The 21776-nt window shown below is 39.7% G+C and overlaps 3 protein-coding genes across 3 annotated transcripts; 1 reads left to right on the forward strand and 2 right to left on the reverse strand.

Moving 5' to 3' along the window:
* Positions 1 to 727: 727 nt before the first annotated feature.
* Positions 728 to 6521, reverse strand: LOC110005891 (uncharacterized). The gene is made up of 4 exons (XM_020661164.3): positions 6085 to 6521; positions 4186 to 4617; positions 3354 to 3758; positions 728 to 1216 (listed from the first exon to the last, which is right to left on the reverse strand). The coding sequence occupies exons 1-4, from the start codon at positions 6113 to 6115 to the stop codon at positions 912 to 914; spliced, it is 1173 nt and encodes a 390-aa protein (XP_020516820.1). The 5' UTR covers positions 6116 to 6521; the 3' UTR covers positions 728 to 911.
* A 1266-nt stretch (positions 6522 to 7787) lies between these two features.
* On the reverse strand, positions 7788 to 14231 carry gfod2 (glucose-fructose oxidoreductase domain containing 2). The gene is made up of 3 exons (XM_020626087.3): positions 14086 to 14231; positions 12437 to 12816; positions 7788 to 11193 (listed from the first exon to the last, which is right to left on the reverse strand). The coding sequence occupies exons 2-3, from the start codon at positions 12687 to 12689 to the stop codon at positions 10292 to 10294; spliced, it is 1155 nt and encodes a 384-aa protein (XP_020481743.1). The 5' UTR covers positions 12690 to 12816; positions 14086 to 14231; the 3' UTR covers positions 7788 to 10291.
* A 3565-nt stretch (positions 14232 to 17796) lies between these two features.
* Positions 17797 to 19919, forward strand: thap11 (THAP domain containing 11). The gene has a single exon (XM_020626124.3). It carries the CDS (start codon positions 18134 to 18136, stop codon positions 18965 to 18967), a length of 834 nt encoding a protein of 277 aa, XP_020481780.1. The 5' UTR covers positions 17797 to 18133; the 3' UTR covers positions 18968 to 19919.
* The last annotated feature ends 1857 nt before the right edge of the window (positions 19920 to 21776 follow it).

Raw genomic sequence — 21776 nt, forward strand, 5'->3', positions numbered from 1 at the left:
CCTGAGAGGTTTCACTCTGGGTTAGAAAACTGTATTAAAACGCATGCGCTGTACGTCTTTGTACTTGATGTAAATCCAACATTTGTATTTATTTCCTCTTAAATGGGGATTTAAAAAATTAAAACAAATGAACACAATTTGCACTTATTCCAAAACCTAAATCTCATCGGACAATCTGCAATAATTGTTTATTTAAACATACATCCTTGATTTTTGCCTAATTGAGCACCATAGTGAAAGCTGACTTTTTAAGGATCACACACAATGGAGTGATAATCACACTTAGGATTGTGATGTATTTCCTGAGTCTCCGCCCCAGACACTTATATCACAGCACCAATTCACATGAAGTTAATAACATTTCATTTTTGATGCCCAAGTACAGTACTTGAAATTAGTGTCCCATTCAGAAACAATATCCCAGTAACTAGGTTACCATCTGTCCTAAATACATCTGTATAACCTGCAGACTGATATGTTGTTGATGCATTGATTTGAGGAGAGACTAAGAGAATATTGGGATGGAACATGACTCCGTTTAGTTGTAATTAAGCTCAGCTGATCCCCAAAAGTTATCAGAGTGAGAAGGCACATCTTTAATTTTGTAACTCTCTTGGAGAAACTTGTGTTTTGAAGACATTCTTATCTGGAAGCATCCGTTCGTCTGTGATCCTTTTTGCATCAGACTGATGCTGTACTACAGACACAAGAAGTGGAGAGCAACACATCCATTTTTATTTCCATTTATTTCATTGTTTGTATCAAATGTTTAGTGGAATTTACATTTTTCTACATTATTGAAGTTTGAAATCAGTCCTGAATAACTTGAAAGTCTGAAGTCAGTGATGATAGCAACATGTCTGTCCAGTTGTTTGATCTAACAGACACAGGAGGTCAAACAAAATGCATCCCTAGCTTTGCTGCTGAAGCTCTTCCTGTTTCTTCCGCAGCTCTGCCTTTTCCTTCTGAAGCGCTTCTCTCTGTCTACTCAAGTCTTTAGCTTCCTCCATCTGTGTTTTCCTCAATGACTCAATTTGCTCCCTCTCTGCAGCTGCCTCCCTGGCATTCGCTGCACGCAGCTTCTTAATCAGCTCCCTCTGTTGTAGCAGAGCTTGAGCCTCCTCCCTCTGCGCTCTCCTCAGAGCTTCTACTAGCTCCCGCTCCCCCCTCAACACACGCAGCTCTCCTTCAGAGGCTCTCGAAAACGCCAACACACCTGTAAGAAGAAGGGCAAGTCATTAGTTCCATCAATGTACTACGCTTTCATTAGATGATTGTAGTACAGTAGCTGGGACACCAAACTGCTTTCTCAGAATTCCTGAGAATACTAAGTGACAACACAATCAGCTGAGTGGCTGAGAACTTAAGTATCTTGATAAAGTGTTAACTGGATGATAGTTACCTCTTCTTTAACCTTGTTTCCAGTTAGAACATAAGGGAAAAGTGCTGTTGAAAATATACAATCTTGCTCCACCTGTATGTTATCTTTTCATCATGTTAAGCTGTTATTTCAAATCTGATTCAATTGATACCGCCTCTAAAATATAATAAATAAAAACATGGTGGGGCATCTACCTTTAATACTGTTTTGATGCCAAACCAAATGTGCATACTGCATGAAGTATTTAAAGCAGTTAAATACCGGCATTAGATCTCTGGTCAGGTTAACAATCATGGTTCTCTTGGTCATGCACACTGATTGTAAATCAAGATTCTTCTGATTTTTTCCTGAATTTCAGTTTTATTTAATTCAGGTTTGTGTTAATACAACATTAAACATTTGTATGTTTCTGTTATTCAGCAACATGCCTTTGACAAAAGTCAAGAATAAATGACAAACATAAGGAAGCACGGTCTATCCTTCCACTGCTTTGCGGATGACACACAAAAATATCTCCCGCTCAAAAGCACTAATGCACACTCCCTGCAACCACTACTCAACTGCTTCAAAGAAATTAAAGACTGGATGGCACTAAACTTCTTAAAACTAAATGAACAAAAAAACAGAGGTACTTCTGTTCGGCCCCCCGGAGTCCACCAACTTGATCTGTAAAAAACTTGGCCCACTGTCTTCTTTTGAGAAACCCTATGCAAAAAATCTTGGCGTAACCTTTGATTCAACCCTTAAATTTGACATACAAATCAACTCAGTTGTTAAAGGCTGCTTTTTCCAACTACGGTCCTTAACAAAAGTAAAACCTTTTTTATGTTTCCAAGATTCAGAAAAGCTTATTCATGCTTTTATTACGTCCCACCTTGACTACTGCAACTCCCTCTATATGGGAGTCAGTCAGTCTTCCCTCTCACGGCTACAGTACGTCCAGAACGCCGCTGCAAGATTTTTAACAGGTACATTCAAACAACAGCACATCACCCCTGTACTCGCCTCCCTTCACTGGCTCCCTGTAGATCTTAGAGTCCATTTTAAAATTCTATTACTTGTTTTTAAGTCACTGCGTGGTCTAGCTCCCCCGTATTTAACAGAACTTGTAACCCCCTACACCCCATCACGCCCCCTTAGGTCCTCTGAACAGTCGCTCCTTGTAGTCCTTCGAGCTCAACGAAAACTCAGAGGCGATCGTGACTTCTCAGTGGCTGGCCCCCGTCTGTGGAATCAACTGCCTCCCTCCATCAGACAAATCAACTCGTTAAATCCATTCAAATCAAAACTCAAAACTCACCTCTTTTCCCTGGCATTTAAAACAAGTTGAAACAGACCCCATATATTTATCTTAGGTATGTATCTGTATGTATGCATATGCATGGGTATGTATGTGTTTGTAATATGTATGTAGGCTGCATATATATATGTATATACATATATATGTTTGTGTATTTGTATATGTATATGTACATGTATATATATATAGATGAATTTCTTATTTCTTTCTTTTTATGCGTTGCCTGTAAAGCACTTTGGTCAGATGAAGCTGTTTTAAAATGTGCTATACAAATAAACTTGATTTGATAAGCCCTTTTCAGACTGCTTTTTTTTCTTTGCAAAAGTGCTGTAACTAAGATCATACGTCATCATGTCTTAGTACATTCATATTGATTCTGCGACGGCGTAATATTGGTGTCTCTGTGAATTCACAATGCGTTTTGGCGTTGCTGCAGCACAGACACAGTCAGACATGCGTCACCGTCCGCACACAGAGCCGCACTTCCTCCGCTGGCTACGCTGAAACCGCGTCACCTCTGTAATGCCTCGGTTATTACCCCCTGAAGACGGTACTGAGGGGGGGGATCACAACGTCCCCCCATTACGCCTCTGCGACATTCAGATTGAAGGCGAAACGTCCCCGTGGCAGTCTGAATAGGGCTATACACAGCAGAAAGATTCAAAACATCACCTGAACATGGGCTCTTCCTTGTTGCTCTAGCAGGCTCTGGTGGTGTGTCCCCATTAACACTTTGGTTCTGCCCATCATTCCAAAGCTGTGAAAACACGTCCGGGTGTCTCTTTGAAATGTGTCGATGGAGGTTGCTGGTGCTGCCGCCTTCAAAGCACTGTATTTTCTTCATGCAAATGCAACACTGAGCTGCATCCAAAATGTCCAGGCGTTCAAAGTACCTCCAAATCATGCTCCGTTTACTCCGTCTACGAGTCATAGGGTGGTCACCGCTCAGCTCTAAATGTGTAAATCGTTCTTTTGGACCGCCTTGTGCAGCTTCCAGGATTCCATTAATGGTAGAATTGATATCGGCATTAATCGCTGTGTTGAGGTTGCCTGAGTCTCCGCCCTCCATTGAAACATCTAATAAATAAGAAAAGGAAAAAAAGTAGTAATTACAGCTGCACCACACGGTAAATGATGGATACAGATGTTGTAATGTATTTTTTTGAAGAACTCATTAAATAGTCAGTGTAGTAAATGTCAGGAAAAATCTAATATTGTTACCTTGTTTTCTCTGACAAACAGTCTAAAATCTCATCAATCAAAATGTTACTGAGACAGACAGTAACGCCTTAAATTGTAACAAATACTTTTTATTTTGCTTGCTAGATGCTAGATTTAAAAAAATGTTGGCAATTTGCTTTCTGCTGATCATATGGTTGATTCAACGACTTTTCCTTTTTAAATAATCCCAGCATCTTAATGGTCTTTTATTTATAACTGACGGGTGGGAATTAAGTGTGTCTGTTTTATACTAATCAGAATTGATTACAAAATCAAATATCACCTGGAAATTCCCTCTTCTCTGTCACCCTGACCGTCTCTGGTTGTGTCGACGTGTCCTCAACAGCATCTGCGCCCTGCGATGAGTGGGACGGCTGTGGGTTCTGCTCGTTAGAAAAAAGCTGTGCAAACTCCAACGGGTGTCTCTTAGACATGTGTCGATGCAGGTTGCTGGTGGTGCCGCCTTCGAAGCACTGCAACTTCTTCGAGCAAATGCGGCAACGAGCGGCAGACGAACCCTCCAAGGACTCGAAGTGCCTCCAGATCACGCTACGCTTACTCCGTCTACGGGTGACAATAAAGTCACTCACCGTGTTTTCATTTGTCATGTGTTGTGCATGTTCAGCTCCCAGGATGCCACTGATAGCAGAATTAACTTCTACTTCATTCCCCATGGTGACGTTGTCAGAGTCTCCATCCTCCAGTGCCACTTCCACTGATAAACAAGAGGGAACAAAGTTATGATTAGGGTTGAGAATGATCAATTATTGATGCATTTGATTTGTGCACAGAAGGTCAGATATTGAAAAAAATAACCATTAAATGTTCCCACAGCTCCATGTGACCCATTAGATTGGGGACAACTGAATGTATAATAATATGAAATAAGAGATTTGCGTGTTCTTAGTGCAAGAGTTGGCAAGAAGGTTGTGGGTTTGAACCTCGGTCCTTTATGAAAAGTTTGTGCATGTTCTTACACCTGTGCCTGAGGGGACTATTTTAGCATCCTCCAGTATAAAAGGGGCTTTCGTTTTTGGTGCACATTCCAGTATAAAAACCTAACCACACGGACCAGTATTTACTTTTTGAGTCCTAATATCCCCTTAAACATAAGCTAGGTATCATCAGAACCCTACAACATAGGGCTACGAGTGTGTCTACAAGGGCAGGTATTATAAGTTGTCTTCTTCCTGCTCCTGCTTGCTCATGAACAGTGTTTCAGTATTATGAGAAAATATTTCCTGTTGTGTTTTATTGTGTTGAAACCATGCACTGAAATGAGCAAATAAATAAAATATGAAATGAAATAATGAAGAGAGGAGGAACAGAAACACCTTAGGGAAGCACTTAAGACATGTGGTTAATCGAACTGGGCCTTCGTCAAGACCTCTAAAAAGCACAGAGGTGAAAAATAAACGTTACAGCATTGCAACGCCATACTCTTCTGGACTAAAAGAAAAACTAAAGCGGATTCTTCACAGACACAACATCCTGGTACACTTCAAACCATCTAACACCTTGAGGTAAAGCAATGTTGTTTACGCAATGAGGAACGCAGGGATTTCTACACTGTAGAGACTAAACAACCACTACACAGACGCATGGACCAGCATAGGAGAGCCAGCTCTTCAGGATTCTTCTACCCACTTCCATCTGAAGGACTAAGGGCACTCCTTGATGTCATGGTGCACATCCTGGGCCAGGGAAGACCATTGCTTTGAAAGGGGTGTTCAAGAAGCCAACTATGTTAAGGTGGAGAAAACCAGTTTAATTAAATCAGAATCACATATTGACTGGGAGATAAATTCTACATTTTTAAAGACAGGGGCTGTTGTCTGAGACACCATCTTACAACAACCTACAATCCTGTTTTGAATACTCTAAGAAAAAAACGTAAGCCCTAGTCCCACCTTGGACCTTCTGACCCCAACACTGACCCACGGATGAGTGGGGGGGTGTTAACAACTCTAGGACGAAACTAGGTCAACGACTCGGCTAACCAGTCTCATGTGACCATCCTTGATCATCAGCATCCTAATGATCTTCAGAGGATTAAAGTTTTAGCTTCCGTAAAACTGAACAAGACTTTCGGAGAAGAGGTTAGACGTTTTCAGAAAATCTTAAAATATGTGTTTTTTTTCTGTGTCTTCACTTAAAGAGCACGTGGTGAAAGAAAGCATACCCGAGCAGAAGTGTTCACTGTCTGTCTCCATGTCTCGGTGTTCTTGGATAAAGGTTCCCTCAGGTACACAGACTTTGATCGTCCTGACGGCCTCGGTGGGTTGTTTGACTCTCAGGTGTCTCAGCGTTGCCGTGGTGATGCCCTGAGTGCGTGTAATGTTTACAGTCTACGGTTTAGCCACTAAACATCTGCAGAGGAAGACACTTGCACCGACTCTTGAGTCTACGGTGGAAAAATAGCCTCAAACAACGATTATTTTGCTGACCATTTATCTGTCGCCTGTTCCGGGAGATTTACAGAAACGAGTGTGTTTTCTACTGCTCGGTATTTTCAATTGTGTTGGCGTTAACCTGAATTGGAACAATTAACTTAATTTATCGTTGCTCTTGTGTTATGCTACACCATAGTGCTACACTCAGCCCCATCATGCATTGCCGTGGCCGAAACGTCATATCCGGTAAATTAAAAAAAAAAAAAAAAAAAAAAAAAAAAAAAAAATCCAGTGTTTTTTTTTTTTTTAAATCTTTATTGAAGATATTCAAAGACATAGAACACAATAAAACCGAACAGCCAGGGGTTTCATTCATAAGACTGTTCAATCTACAGTCTATAGTTTGAATGTTACATTACACAAACATATTTAACGCCGTTTTATAGCCTTTTTTAATTTAATTTTTATCTGTCCGTTTTATATATTGTTCAACATTTTTAAGAAAAATAAATACATTTATGACTAAATTTGCATTTGTGAATGAAGAATTTAGCTGGTAGAATTAATACATTTATATATATATATAGAAATTCCTTGTACAGTATATCACTGTTAATGATTTGGGTTGTAAGAATTTGAGTACGGAGTGGAAACAAACAAGGCAGATTTCAGGGTCATTTTGAGTCTCTTGTATTAGTTACAAACAAAAAACATCTATCAGTTATTTACATTTATTCAGAATTTCTTTCTAAATGTCTGTCAATGAAATAATAATAAAAAAATGTTTTTGAGAATTTTCCTTGTACCACTGTGTTATTGTTAACTGGTATGCCTGGTTGTCTCTACATTTGTTATAATCCAGTTAAGTTTATCAAAGCAATTTTTTTATTTTTTTTTAAGAGCATGTTTTTACATCTTCCAGTTCATCAATTTTAAATTGCATCTACAAGACAAAGCATGAAATTGTACATTATTCTAAAACCTTTTTCACAGTCCCCATGGTTTGATATTTGTGCATTACAAAATTGCTTACCTAAATGGTTTTTTTTAGGAACTTTTTTTAACCAGGTAATTAATCAATTGAGATCAAGATCTCTTACACAAAAGGGACCTGGCCAAGAGGGCAGCAGCACACATCAGGTTTGATAGCAGCAGGTAAGTGTTTAGGATATCCTGCATTTTAAAGTACAGTTCCTTGAAACAGCACAATGCTTCTGTACAGAAATGGTGACGGTTTTGAAATTAGATGAATTAGAATGAATGATGTTACATATTGCATCATGTAGCTTAGACTTTTGGATGTGAAAACTGAGTCTGACTTCCTGACACATCTCCTTTGGAAAGAAATATTGGAGTTCCAAAATACTACATTTGTGTTAAGTAGGTTAAAATGGACTATGATACTGTTGAGTTCAGAAAAGTACACAACTGCATACTTCATCAATAAAGAGAGTTATTTGATCAGAATGAGTACATGACCAAAGACAATTAATGAATTATACTGTATTTATTAAAGGGCGTATCTGTCAGGCAGATAAACAGTACAGTTTGCCAAAAAAATGCGACACATTGTGCTCAAAAAGCCATATTATCAATTAAAACACTTCATCTACACAAGATAAATATAACAGCTTAAAACAGAAATTCACAGGCTGAAAACAAAAACATTGAGTGCTGGGACATTTTCTCCACACCGATATATAAATAAATACAAACATAAGCTTTCCTAATACAGACAAGTGTGGAACTCAGTGGTGCAGTGAGCTGGCTGGTATGAGCATCACACTGCATATTAAATAGGTGACATCTTTTCAATTATCAGTGCAAATAATAAAACAAAAAACATCAGTTGTGAATAAAGGGAGCACTTAGTCGGAATGTATTTTAATAGTAGCTGGTTATGAAAGATCCTGCAGGCTAAAGAGATGTAAAGACACTTAGTGTAAACTTGATGCATTGTTTTTGTAAAGCACTGTAGGGAAAGCGTGAGGTAAGCATGTAACATGAGTTTTTAACTACAGTTCCTGCGTGGCAAATATGACTGATAGTCAGCAGAGGTGAAGTTCAGTTAGTGACTACAACAACCGGAGCCGTTTCCAACTTCCTGCTCTTGGTCAGTTCGCACATTTATTATCTCACATACATCAAATCCAGTGATTCTACTCAATGAAACGATCAGTAAAAGTTTAAGGATGAACAGTAAAGCAAGGTGGATGGTGGCCCCTCTCTCTGGATTTCAACATGTGTAATAACCATAGATAGCATTAAACAACATTTTTTTAAACAAATACAATTACTTCCAGGGTTGACACATGTAAACAAACCTTATGCACACATTCAAACTTATTTAATATTCATTTTCCTTCAGACTTTGCTTTCCGATCTTTGACAGTTGGAGATTAAAAGGTCGATAATCTGTGATAAGGCTGTGAAAGGTGGTAGTTTCCTTCTTCACGGACTATTTGAATTTGTTTGAAAGGACAACCATCCATTCATTTCAAGTGCAGAAAAAAAAGACAGAACATCTACATGAATCTATTTCTCTGAAGGAAAATCAGACCAGAATATCTGCTTCTTGAAGCAGTTTTAAATTCATGTAGTACATGTAGGTGAAAAAATGACTGAGCACATGGATGATGAGTGTTTGTTTGAAGTTTAGATATATTTTCCACCACATTGAAAACATGTGAAAACTTTAATCCGTCATGAACTTGAGCTCACTTAAACAGCTGCAAAAAAGGAAACTACAAACTTTTCACACTTTGGCTCAAAGTACATCTTCTAAGATTTAAAATTGAGCATCCCTTTCAGAATCAGGAATTTTTTGAGGGGCAATGCTAAAAAATTAAAGTTATTTATTTTACTCTACATAGCTTATTTAACTTAATCCCTGGTTTCTTATATATGCCACAAGACAAATACCCAAAAGCACCTCATACAATCATCCCCACTTTTAAAAAATTGCATCTTACGCATTAAAAAAAATCAGAAAGTAAACTCTAAACAGCTCCATTATTCTTATTCTACATTTCGCAGAGGCTTAGCTCGGGTGGAGCGTCATTTAAATTCTGCCAGTCAACACTCTTCACACAGAGAGAGGATTTTGTTAGTCAAATCTTTGACCTGTTGTGACATTCACATTTCTGTCTGAGGTAAACTCTTCCTTTTAGAATAAGGTGCTGTAAGTGTTGTGAATAAATAAACACCAAAAATAAATCAACATGTAAGCTATAAATATTGTCTCAAATTGAATTGGGTCAATCTGTTAAAGAAGTGAAAATATTTGAATTGATTAAGTACAAAAACCTTTGGTCTGCTTATCACTCAAAACTCAAACCTGTTCTGTTCAAAAAACAGCTACTGCTGATGTACTGTCAACAATGCATTGGTGTATAACAATCTCCAACTCTTTAACCACCAAAAAACACCTTAAAAGAGGACATTAAAAAAAATCTTCCTCATACCTAAGAAAGAGCCGTGCTCTTGTCCAACTACAAGGATGACGGTTGAGCTAAGAAAATACAAAAACCTACATCCTTCTTAAAATAGCCAGATGTATGCAGGCAACTTATCTCAAATATGACAGACTCGCCCTTAACATTTGTTTGGTTTCTACCTGACATGTGATGTTTACCTTTATTTTTCAGTGGGAACTTTGCAGTCATGCCTCTCCAAAGTCAAGCTTCAGTGAATGAGCACAATGATTGTGACTGTTTTCTGGACAGGTGAATAATATATTGACAAGTGACACAAATACATTTGTATATTATAAAGTCTTCTGTTGAGAATCAGAATAATGGAGCTGTGTTCATCTAACTTAGTGTATGAACCTAAAAACTGAGAGAGTAAAGATATTCCCCACACAGTTGTGTTTTCTTATATCAGATGTTAAAGCAGAAAGTAGTCATATCATGGAAATTGCCTGAGCAGCAGAGTTAAGGGGAAACATTCAGAGCTTAGATTTGTAGTAGCGTTGCACCTGGTGTTTAAAAATAATTAGTTCTTGTTTCTCTGCAGAGCCTCACACAGGTTGTGATTTGGATCTGGCTCTTGACTCATGATCTCCACACACTCCCATTCTCCAGAACAGCTGGACCGCTTTACCGCCTCCACCACCGTCTGCACATACAGACCATCCTCAAATGTTGGTGCCATGGCAACAGGGCCTCGTTCCCATGACCTGCGCTCCTCATGAGACTGAAAAGACTGTCTCAGTGATTTTACCATCGCGCTCAACCCCTGCAGGTGAGGCAGGGGCATCTCTCTCACCTCGGGTCCTGTCCACCCACTGTCACCAAGCAACAGCTCCTCACCTTTACTCCCATTGCGTTGACCATACAGCTCGGTCCCCCTGACGACCAGTCTTCCAGATGAACCAACAACCATAACCTCGTGCAGGAATGACCCCGGCATGTTAAAGTTCAGAGTCACAGTGCAACACACGCCACCAGAGCTCGACACAGTTCCACCCATCAACATTTGAAAGAAACAGAAATCATCGCTGGTGACGCGGCGAATGCCCCTGATCAAGCCGTTCTGTTGTACAAATGTCCGCAGTAAACCATGAACACGTTGGGCTCGTGCACCCGTTAGATAACTTAAAAGATCAATGATGGCAGAGCCGACAGTGTGTAGGCCGCCTCCTCCCATCAACTCCTCACATGTCCAGCCATATGACTGATCCAGGAGGCTTGGGCCGTAGACTCGGACATCACACACCTGGATTTCACCAACGTAACCCTCCACCAGCAACTGGCGCATTGCAACAAAAGCTGGTAGGAAGCGAAGGGTATTACCCATAATGCTGAGCAGCTGGGGGTAGTATCTGGCTGCTGTAACCATCTTGAATGAATCCACAGCTGTTGCAGCTTTTTCACACACGACATTTTTACCTATACCTGCAGAGAGAGAGGGAAAGTAAGGAGTTGATATAATTCAGGTAGACATCATTTAATTTTAAAATCATTTAAAATTCAAAAAAGGATACAACCTTGCACATCCAACACTTGAAACTCTCCAATGATTTGTGGTTACCTTGTGATACAAGTCTGACTACAGTGACAGAAATGATCAGTGATATATTTCCTTCTCTGAATAATTATTTTATGTAGCAGGTGAGATTATGATGATTGCATTCACTCTCTGGAATTCTTCATCTGTCTTTTAGTGTTGATGTTTTACAAACAATTCATGTTTTGCATATTTCAACCTACATTGAAAACAAACCTTAAATTGGAGTCTCTTTATTTATCTTTATTCTATAAAAATGGCCCTAGTACATTCTTTTAAAATGATTTAAAGTTTAGCTGGACTCAGAACTGTGACTCTGTGGATGTGAATGCCTTAGATGGTATTCCTGTGCAGTTCCTGGGGTTTGGTATGATTACACAACATGTAAATATTGTCCTGCAAGTGAATGTGATAGTATAGAGGAAATGCATACTTCTCATACATAGAGATCAGGAGCCTATAATACTGTATCTGTGGGAGGTAAAGCTGTGGGTAAGTCCTTTGGTGGGGACTCACTCAGGAAGTTGCAACTAAAACAGGAAGCTGAGGTCAACGCTCAGGAATTCCATCAGATACAGCAAATTAACTTAACAGATCTCAACTGATATGCTATAACTATGTGCTGTTTTTTAATATGTAGATAACAGAGGTGAAATGTGGAGAATTTTAAGTTATTGTCTTTAGTTCTGTGAATTAGAGCTTTTCCCCTCCAGTTACTACATGTCAAGTCCCTGATGTCAAGTTTACAATCATCTCTGCTGACATCTGAAGGATGGACCTTAAGAAACAGATTGCACAGAAATTCAGCCATTTTTTGAAAAGTCTTGTGGGGAGCACTAATAAAAAATTCCAAAATCGGTTCCAGAGCCAAACTGCCACGCCCAGGTGGGACAGGTCACATTAGAAAACTGTGCTTACGCAACACTACCATGTAAAATAAGACATAAGCTATCGTTATGATATCCTAAAATATTTTTTCATAGCCATGCTGTATGTTCTATGGCTTGTGATGGATGAATGGGAAAACTTTAAATATTAAATATTCCTCATGTTTTAAGACAAAACAGACCATCAAAAAATAAAACTACATTGAATTTCAGCATAAGTGTGTAAGTGTTTATTATCTTTTACCCAGTGCTTTGACCGCAATCTGCCTTGTCATCGAGGGAGGAATATAGATGCAAACGAGGTCGACGTCTTGGTGCAGAAGGACATCATCAGATCGGCTGGTGTGAAATGGGATGCCAAGCTCCTTTGCCAAGCAGCGCGCTTCCTCCTCACTTCTACCCCAGAGTGCATGAATGTCAAAGCCTTCAGCTTTCAATAATGGGACCAGCACTCGGGCTGTGCTCCCGGTGCCAAATACACCGACTCCTGGCAACATGGTAGTGCCAATTTCAGCAACTTGACGTGTTAAAAATGGTCAGCATCATCAATATCTCCACAGCTTATGATACACTTCTCTGTCAATGCCTTGACTTGTTATTAAAATCAAGGAGAGCTGGAAGTACCTGTAAAAAATAAGAATACATTTTATAATCCACCATTACTCAGTCAGCAAAAGCAGTTAAATACTATCCTTACGTAACAATGCCGGATAAACGACCAGGGCAGACACTGATGACTGTACCAACAAACAAGACAAACATGTCCAATGGAGGTCTGGGACTTTTTTTCCCCATCGGTTCTGTGACAGCTACTTTCATTGTGTCCTGCTGCATAGTTAACATGCCATTCCTGAAACAATCCACACCCACCAAAAGTAAACGTCATCTCTACCTCTGAAGCAAGTGCAAGTTTCGTCGGATTAAACACTTACTTAGTGGCATAAAGGTACCAAAACATGAACACAGAAAACTGAATTGGTCTTTTTAGTATCATTCAACCCTGACTAAGTTGGTGGTTTGCTGATTGTTCACAAAGATAAAGAAACATTAAAGAGTGTGTGTGGATGTGTGGATGGGTGCATGTGTGACACTCCTTACTCTTCATTTACCTAATTTCCTAATCCATCTGTGACGGTCTGAAACTTAGGTGTGGATTTCAGTGTGTATTATTGTTGTTGTACTACAGCTGGTGGTGGTGGGAGCACCTGTCCTCTGTATTGCATATATTTAAAGGGGGGGGGGGCAGCTTCTTCTTGACAGAGCTCTAATGAAGTTGGGGGAAAAAAGCCAAATGTAATGGGTTTTCTGTTTTAAGAATTTAGCATGTATTTGTGATAAATTCCTACCTTATGTCACACTTGTTTCCCCTTGTACAATACTGATGTGTGCCTGTGCACCTGCATTACCTATGTAGCCCCCCCGCCCCGCCCCGCCCCCTCCTAATGCAGCACCTCAGAGCTCCGTGAGCAAACAGACAGTGTGAGAGCAGGTGAAGCCACTTCATCAAACACAGACACCACTAAAAACAAACCCAGCCGTGTACGGGTCACCATCACATAACAAAGACATGTCACACGCATGTGCCCTCGCAGATATAGATAATAACCTGGGCATTGGCCATCATTTCGACCACAAATCAACCAGAAAGTGCACAGTTATTTGACTATGATAGGCGCATATGCTTCGGAAAGCCAAGGTTCACTCCCACTCAGTGCTAGCTAATGTTACAGGTAACGTGAGCTAGCCCGTTCAGCTAGCCGCAAAAGTGAACTTAAAAAGCTCCCGATAAACATTGTTACTTCACAGAGTTTATGTCTACATTTTATTTATCAAACCCTCGTTTATCTAAGTGTGAATAAAGCACCTAGTTAAAAGAAACATAAGCTTACGTACTGCTTTTACAAGGACAGCATCGACAGCGGTGAGATGTGCTCCACCGGGCGCTGCCCAGTTGCTAATGGTAACTTCAGTAGCAACCACGGGGCGCTGTGGAGACGACCAGAGATACTACAAGAGAGCGGAGATGAGCCAGTAGCAGAGACTCATATAACAGGGACACAGCCGCCTACAGCTGACTCGGAAATAATTCAAACAAACACCCAACACAAGGAAAAAGATGTTTGACATATATATTTTTTTTTTCCTCGGATAAGGCTCAGTTACAATAATATAACTTACACAGCCTACGTAATATTATGGAAGCCCATTTCTGCCAGTTAAAAAAATAAAAATGAAAAATGAAATTATGAGATATAAAGTCGAAATTATAAGATAAAAAGTCAAAATTATGAGATAAGTCAAAATAATGAGATGAAAAGTTGAAATTATGAGACTTTATTATTTTTATTTTTATTTTTTTTACTGGCGGAAATGGGCTTCCATATAATATAGTAGGCCTAGGCAAGTTTATTTATAAATAGCACATTTCAGCAACAAGTGATGTAGCCTACCTTACACAAGACATCGTCAGCATTATGACAAAGGGAAAAGGAAAAAGAAGACATTTAAAAAGCATTAAAACAAACCATTTACAATCACAACGACACAATATCTAAATGCTAAATGATACAAAAAAAGAAGATAATATGAAACGTGTTATCCAAAATAAATGAGGAAACATGACATTCATCAAAAATAAGAAATTAAAGTACAAAATATATAAATAACCTCAAATTTGGAATGTAATGATATTATCTGTTTTGCTACTGTCTGTGTTATAGTAGCCTACTCAGAAGTTCATCACTAGGCTACAGAATCTTCTGTAAGACCAGCAGATTCGCCTGCTGGTCTTGTAGAAATAGATTAGGCTAATAACCCACCCTATAAAGTCTTTTTGAGTATTTAGGCTCACAGTTTGTGCTGCATGTGTCGGCACAGCCCTAAGGAGCCCTGGAAACCCTACCCAGGATCATAATAACTTAACACTACACCAATTTGTAATAGAGTATTGTGTGTTGGGCCTGTCAATAATAGTGAACTTTTAATGATCACGAGTGATCATGAGTCTTTCTGTCCAGCCAGACACAGATTCACAGGCTGGTCTGGCCTAGTCGAAAAGGATTCTGTTTAAAAATCCACCCCAGAACATCTTCCTGAGGATTACTGGCCTGCTATATCTGTGTCGAGCCACAGCTCACAGGCTGGCTCAGACTTCTAGATACCCCCTGCAGGGGCACCCAGTCAAACTTTAACTAATTGCTGATTAAGATGCCTAGATGTTGTTGAAATAATGAATCCAAATGGAATGAAATAATTCATTAAAATAAGCAAAATCATGGCAAAAATAGTGAAAAAAGTAAAGCATACAAAGGGAAGAAAACACATTAAAAGAAAATCAAAGACAAAGAAATAAAAACAGCTGAAAAGGAAGCTATATAATAACACTTACATAAACAGTAAGAGTAAGAAAATATTTAAGATGCATATATTAAAATCGTCTAATGAATAGCAGATGTAAACAAGTGAGTCTTCAACCTTGATTTACATTTTTAGAGCTAGGAGTTTCAGAGGATCTGCAGTTTTCTGGGAGTTTGTTCCCAATATATGGAGCAGAAACTGAACACTGCCTCTACATGTTTGGTTTTGACTTTAGGGACAGAAAGCAGACCTCTCCCAGACAAACAGTGTAATCTGGATGGTTCATAGTTAATCAGAAGGTCACTAATGCAGTTTGGCTTCTTGACCCTAAACTGTTCAGTGCTTTATAAACCAACAGGAGTTTAAAATCTATTCTCTGAGAGACACGTAGCCAGTTTAAAGACCTCAAAAGTGGAGTGATATGATCCACTTTCTTGGTCTTGGTGAGGACTTTAGCAGCTGCATTCTGAATCAGCTGCAGTTGTCTGACTGATGTTTAAGGAAGACCAATAAAGACACGTTTACAATAATCTCAGTGCTATGATGTGGTCAGAAACATCAAAGCAGTTGTTCAGTGTTCAGAAGTTATTTAACTGTTGAAAAACAGCTTTTTCTTTACTATTTTACTAAAAGATCGATTTAATTTAGGCCTGCAATTGTTTATTAATGACTTGTCTAGATTGTTTTTTTTTTAATAGTCGCTTGATGACTTCTGTTTTCAGGGCCTGTGCGAAGACACCTGAAAGAAGAGACACGTTTACAATTTTGTAACAGAGCTCCAGCTTCCTCCTGTGTCCTTGACCTCCCTGATCTTTACTTTCAGGACCACCTGTATTCACCTCACCTCCATGTGTACCACCTCCTCCAGATAACCATTTATAGAAGCGGCAGTAGCTCAGTCTGTAGGGACTTGGGTTGGGAACCGGGGGGGTCGCCGTTTCATTACCTGAGCACTGCCAAGGTGCCCTTGAGCAAGGCACCAAAACCCACCAGCTCAGCAGTGCACCCTGTGGGGCAGCCCCCTCACTCTGACATCTCTCCTTAAGTGCACGGCAATAGGATCCTGTTTGTGCATGTGTGTAGCATGTCTCAGTAACAGTGTAAAATTAAATTTTGTGGGATTAATAAAGTATAGCTTCTTCTTCTTAGCATGAGACGGTTTATAATAGTCTTTGCTGGGACGGAGCAATCCACACAGAAGTTGATGTAATTACCTATAACAGAAAATATTTATAGGCCATGAAAGTAAGTACATATGCAGATACAAAAAGCTGTACAACATGGTTTTTCAAACGACAAGTCTGACAAATCAGTTGAAGGAAACTGTTTATTTTTTATACTGATTTATTATCAAATCCAACAATTTAAACATCCTTCGGAATGTATTCATATTTAACATGGACACATTGAAATAACCACAGAAATACCTAGATGCAAGCGTCTTGCTTTTCTATCGGTGAATATGGCAGAGAGAAACAGGATATCGTCCTTTAACAGACTTGAATGATTTAATATTTATTATGATTTAATAACACTTGTGTTGCTGAGGTTAGATTTTGCCTTATTTGACATCTTCCCCGCACTGCTAAACTTGGTTACATCAGGTATCCACATAGGATGGATCTATCAATCACTAAACCGTGGAGCTAATATCATTCAGAGTATATAAGAACATATAGGCCTTTATTTAATATACTAAATCAAAACAAGTTTTACCAAAGGAAGCTCCTGAAAAAGGAAGCAGGGTTTGCAATTGAATGGTTTCCCTTGAACCAGAGATATATCATGATTGTTATCAGGGAAATACAGTAATCCAGATTCAGATAAAGCCAATAAAGCGGAGCAACTATTTATAAAGACACAACATGACTCCATCATGAACACTAAGCAACATTTAGCAAAGTTACAGCGGCAAGCACAAACCTCCTTTAATTTGTGTTCGTTTATAGTTCATCTTTAGTTTTAATACTGTCATGCCATTACTTTATACCTTTGTAGGAAGTGTGCTATTGTTGATACTACTGATTATTGCACCAATTACTGGACAACAATGTTCACTTTCTAAATGATTCAAGAATAAAAGTTGAATAATTTTTTATTGCTAAAATAATGACACGACATCTCTACAGTATAGGTTATTGTTTTCTCTCAGCTGAGCCCTAAAACCCCGCGTCCACGTAATGGCCACATGGGGCAGTAGCGCGCTAAAGGACTTGGCGCACAAGACGCGCAAGGAATTATGGGACTTTTAGTTCTCGATGTAGGACGGTTGGCTTGATAACACCGCGAAAGACCAAACAAGCCATTTACCACCGAAAATAAAAAAAATTGCCTCGAATTCAGCATAAATACAGGTTCCACATGTTCTCAGTCCGGGCAATTTCGGGTGGATTCAGCCTTCGTGCGAGCAAGAGCGGCTCACTTTGGGTAAAAAAATAAACAGGAAGTTGTTAGCGTTGTGGGACGTGTAGTTCCGCTTGTAGGCCACTGAGCTTTATAACAACGCATAGAATAAAGAAACAACATTTAAATATCCAATTTTTAACCCGAGTAACGCGTTAATAGGTTCGGCATTGAAGGCAACATGCCCGGGTTCACCTGCTGCGTGCCTGGTTGCTACAACAACTCGCACCGGGACCGGGAGCTGCGCTTCTACACATTTCCTAAAGACACCACGCTGAGGGAGATGTGGCTGAGGAACATCTCCCGGGCCGGGGTCAGCGGCTGCTTCAGCACCTTCCAGCCCACCACGGGGCACCGAGTCTGCAGCGTGCATTTCGCCGGCGGGAGGAAGACGTACTCCATTCGGGTACCGTCCCTCTTCCCTCTGCGGGGCGTCAATGAGCGCAGGAGTCGGCGGGGCAGAGGCAGGAAAGTGTCCGCGGCGGCTCCTGCCACCGCCGCTGCAGCGACCTCCGGGATTGTCATTACCAACGTCCTGGGCAACGCGGCAGAAGGAGCCGAGGGCAACACCGGCGGCGAGGCGAGCGACGACACCATCACCGTGGTTCAGATAGGCCAAAACGGGGAGTACCTGGGCACGGCGCGGCTGCCCGCACAGTCTGAGGGGACTTGTTTCACAGCGCCGATCGGGACCTCGGAGGAGCTGACCGCCGACGACTCATCGGTGGAGACCGCGTCCAGCTTGCTGCAGCAGCCCGTGCAGTACGTCAGTGTCACCAGCAGCCCGCTGGACCACTCGTACTCTCTCACCACCGGCACTACGTCTGCTGAGCTGCTGCGGAAACTGAACGAGCAGCGGGACATCATCGCACTGATGGAGGTGAAGATGAAGGAGATGAAGGCGACCATCCGCCAGCTGCGGGTGGCGGAGGCAAAGCTGCAGGAGGATGTGCGAGAGCGGGACAGACTGCTGTACGGGAACTCTGTGGCTGTGAGCGTACGGAAGAAAATCTGATGGATGAACAAAACCTGTGACTGAGACTGAGACTGAAGGGAAGACATCGAGATTTCTGAAGACAGTAGATCCAGCTCTATTTTGTATAAATCTACGAGCGATGACAATTTATTTTCAACAAGTAGAATCCATAGGCCTGATGTAAAGAAAAGTTGGCTGGCTAGTTCATGTAGCTTATATCAAAAGCCTCATTGCTAATTACTTAGAAACATGCAAAATCCACTCTTGACATACAGCCAAAAAAGGTTAGTAATAACTTATATCAATACAACTAGACTCAGTGTGTGCAGAGGCTTATACATTTATATGAGATGACCAAGACTGCCTATAGTTCATAGAAAGTTTTTCTCTTGGAAGGTTTCTATTACAATGCTTTTATTTCTTTACCTATGAGCTTGAATTAGGGGGTTGTTGCCAGAAACATCCCACAATATCCACAATAGATTTGTTGAGGTAATGTAAAGTTTGCCAAGATGAAGTATCGAGACTTTTGTAAACAAAAACACTACTCTTGGCAGACTTTTGGTGTTAGTCAATAAAATAAAGCGATACCATGACTTGAGTTGCCTTTACAGGTGGTATCGTAACCCTCTTATAAGTGATGTTTCTTGAAAACATGCATTCATTAACTTTCACTCAACTTGTTTCTGTCAAAGAAATATTACAGACAACTTGTTGCGCAGGTGCTTTATGCAACTTTGAAGCCGTACTTTGTCCACTCCCTGGGTTTTTCTGTGAAACACCAGCTGGTTATCTCAATGTGATTCATGGTTGAATTTGATGTGCCTGTTTATGGTCAGATATTTTTCTCCTGCAGATATTTGGTGACTGCTTCTCCCAGTTCATCAGTGTTTTATGCAGGGTGTTACATACATTTCTGATTTTGTTTTTTAACTTGGTCTGACATTATTGCTCCGCTGTCATTTTGAAGTAAATTTTATTTTGTAATAGAGCTGATTAATAGTAAATAATTTCTCCACTCATCAAACTTGTCATTGCATAGATAATGAAACAGGATGTCAACCAGAAGATAAACAGGATATTATTTGTGATTTATCATCAAATTGTGGCTTTACTCCTGGGTTGCAGTCGGGTTAAAGTTAGAATTTCCGGACTGCAGGTTGTCTTATGGAGTATTTTTGTTTTTAGTTAAATCAAGTTGTGAAGTTTTGAACACATTAAGTATTTAAACCCTGTGATGGGAAATAAATAGTAACTCAAACATCTTAACATTGACACCCTGTTTGAAAAAGAAAAAGCATATTCAAAGCCTGGAGAAGTGAAAGAGTTAATTTGAAAGAGATGTAAACTCTAAGATGTAAGTAAATGTTTTTACAGTTGGGGTGAATGGTCGCATTAAATCACACTTTAATATGTCAGTGTTAGAAAGAAAGCTTACTGACAAGATATTACCTTATTGATATATGCAGTTTGCAATGAATCTTTCAGATGCGCAATACTGATGAAGTGCTGATAGCTCATGTTTCAGTGAGGTTTGGAATTAAGGTTAGATTTACAATCATTTATGTATCAATGTCTGACTCAGTAATATGTCATTTAGGCCTTAGCTTTTTTTAAATTAATCAAAATAAAGTATTCATTACAAGCCACCAGAGAATAAAACGACATATTCAGATAGCTGTATTTGGTCAAAAGTTTACTTTTAAATGACTTAATATGGATGATAAAAATGTTAATGCAGTTGCAGTGAGTTTAGTATGTTTATTTTTATTTTTAGATAACACTTTTTTTACAGGCTGACAGTGATTTCATTGGCAGATGAAACAAGTAAAACGAGTGTAAGTATGCAGTCAGATGTTGCAGCATGATTTTCTTCCCCTGGATGGAAGAGAAGAGACTTACCTCCTGTCTAAAGGGTCTTATTTATTTTATTTTCATACTTGTATCTAGACAGCTCTAATGGACATATACTTAATTAGTATTTCTAATAAGAACTGAAATCTTAAATGTCTTTATGAGAATGTAAAGCTGTGCTGCAGTTTCTCCACCAATCCTTTTGAAAGAAGTCATTTCCACCACCTTCTGTGATAATGTGTTACATGAATCAGAGAAAGAGCGAGGGGCGGATGAATGGATAGACAGAGAGCATTGGAGAGAGCCATGATGCAGATCCTAATCTCATCTGGATTTATTTTTTTTTTACTCCCAGTAGTGTTGCATAATGCTGTAATCCAGCGCTGTCGATCAAACTTACACTACTCTCTTCTTTTTCGGCTGCTGACATTTACCACAACCGTCTTTACATTCAGGGCAAAGCAGAAATGTTCCTGATGTCAGATTGTCTCGTCCTGTGAGAGTCATTATGTAATGGGAATGACGTTCAACTATGTAAACCACGTGATCCTCGAAACAAATATGCGACATCGAGAGAGGTTTAGTGCAATGGTTCTCAACTGGTCTGGCTTCAGGACCCAACACCTACTCCTTCATGATAAATTATGAACCAAATTTCTGATATTTTTCAACCAATTAGATTTATTTAATAAAAGAAGTAGAGGTTTGGACCACTATGATACAAAGCATTATTGGACAAAAATACAGAATAAAACAAGCATGTTTTAAAAGCTCTTCATTCACTTTTTGACACAACTATTTTAGGCACACATTCGCGACCCACTGGAAACGATCCACTTTTGGGTCCTGACCCACCAATTGAGTACCACTGGTTTAGTCTATAGTATAAAGACAGCAAGAAATGATATATGTGCCTTTATAATACATCTCATGAGGCCTAAGTAAGTTTAAACTAAACATGCAGGGTTAATGACACTTGTGAAGTTGTAGTGAG

Source organism: Labrus bergylta, chromosome 3, assembly GCF_963930695.1.
Source record: "Labrus bergylta chromosome 3, fLabBer1.1, whole genome shotgun sequence".
NCBI lineage: Eukaryota > Metazoa > Chordata > Actinopteri > Labriformes > Labridae > Labrus > Labrus bergylta.

What these genes read in the sequence shown, in the direction of transcription:
- gfod2 (XM_020626087.3), bottom strand. Translation starts at nt 12,689, where the DNA reads ATGTTGCCAGGAGTCGGTGTATTTGGCACCGGGAGCACAGCCCGAGTG. An exon ending in GATTGCGGTCAAAGCACTGG is followed by an intron (nt 11,194 to 12,436) that starts GTAAAAGATAAT and finishes CTCTCTCTGCAG; the next exon opens with GTATAGGTAAAAATGTCGTG.
- LOC110005891 (XM_020661164.3), bottom strand. Translation starts at nt 6,115, where the DNA reads ATGGAGACAGACAGTGAACACTTCTGCTCGG. An exon ending in CAGTGAACACTTCTGCTCGG is followed by an intron (nt 4,618 to 6,084) that starts GTATGCTTTCTT and finishes CTTGTTTATCAG; the next exon opens with TGGAAGTGGCACTGGAGGAT. An exon ending in AGAGAAGAGGGAATTTCCAG is followed by an intron (nt 3,759 to 4,185) that starts GTGATATTTGAT and finishes CTTATTTATTAG; the next exon opens with ATGTTTCAATGGAGGGCGGA.
- thap11 (XM_020626124.3), top strand. Translation starts at nt 18,134, where the DNA reads ATGCCCGGGTTCACCTGCTGCGTGCCTGGTTGCTACAACAACTCGCAC.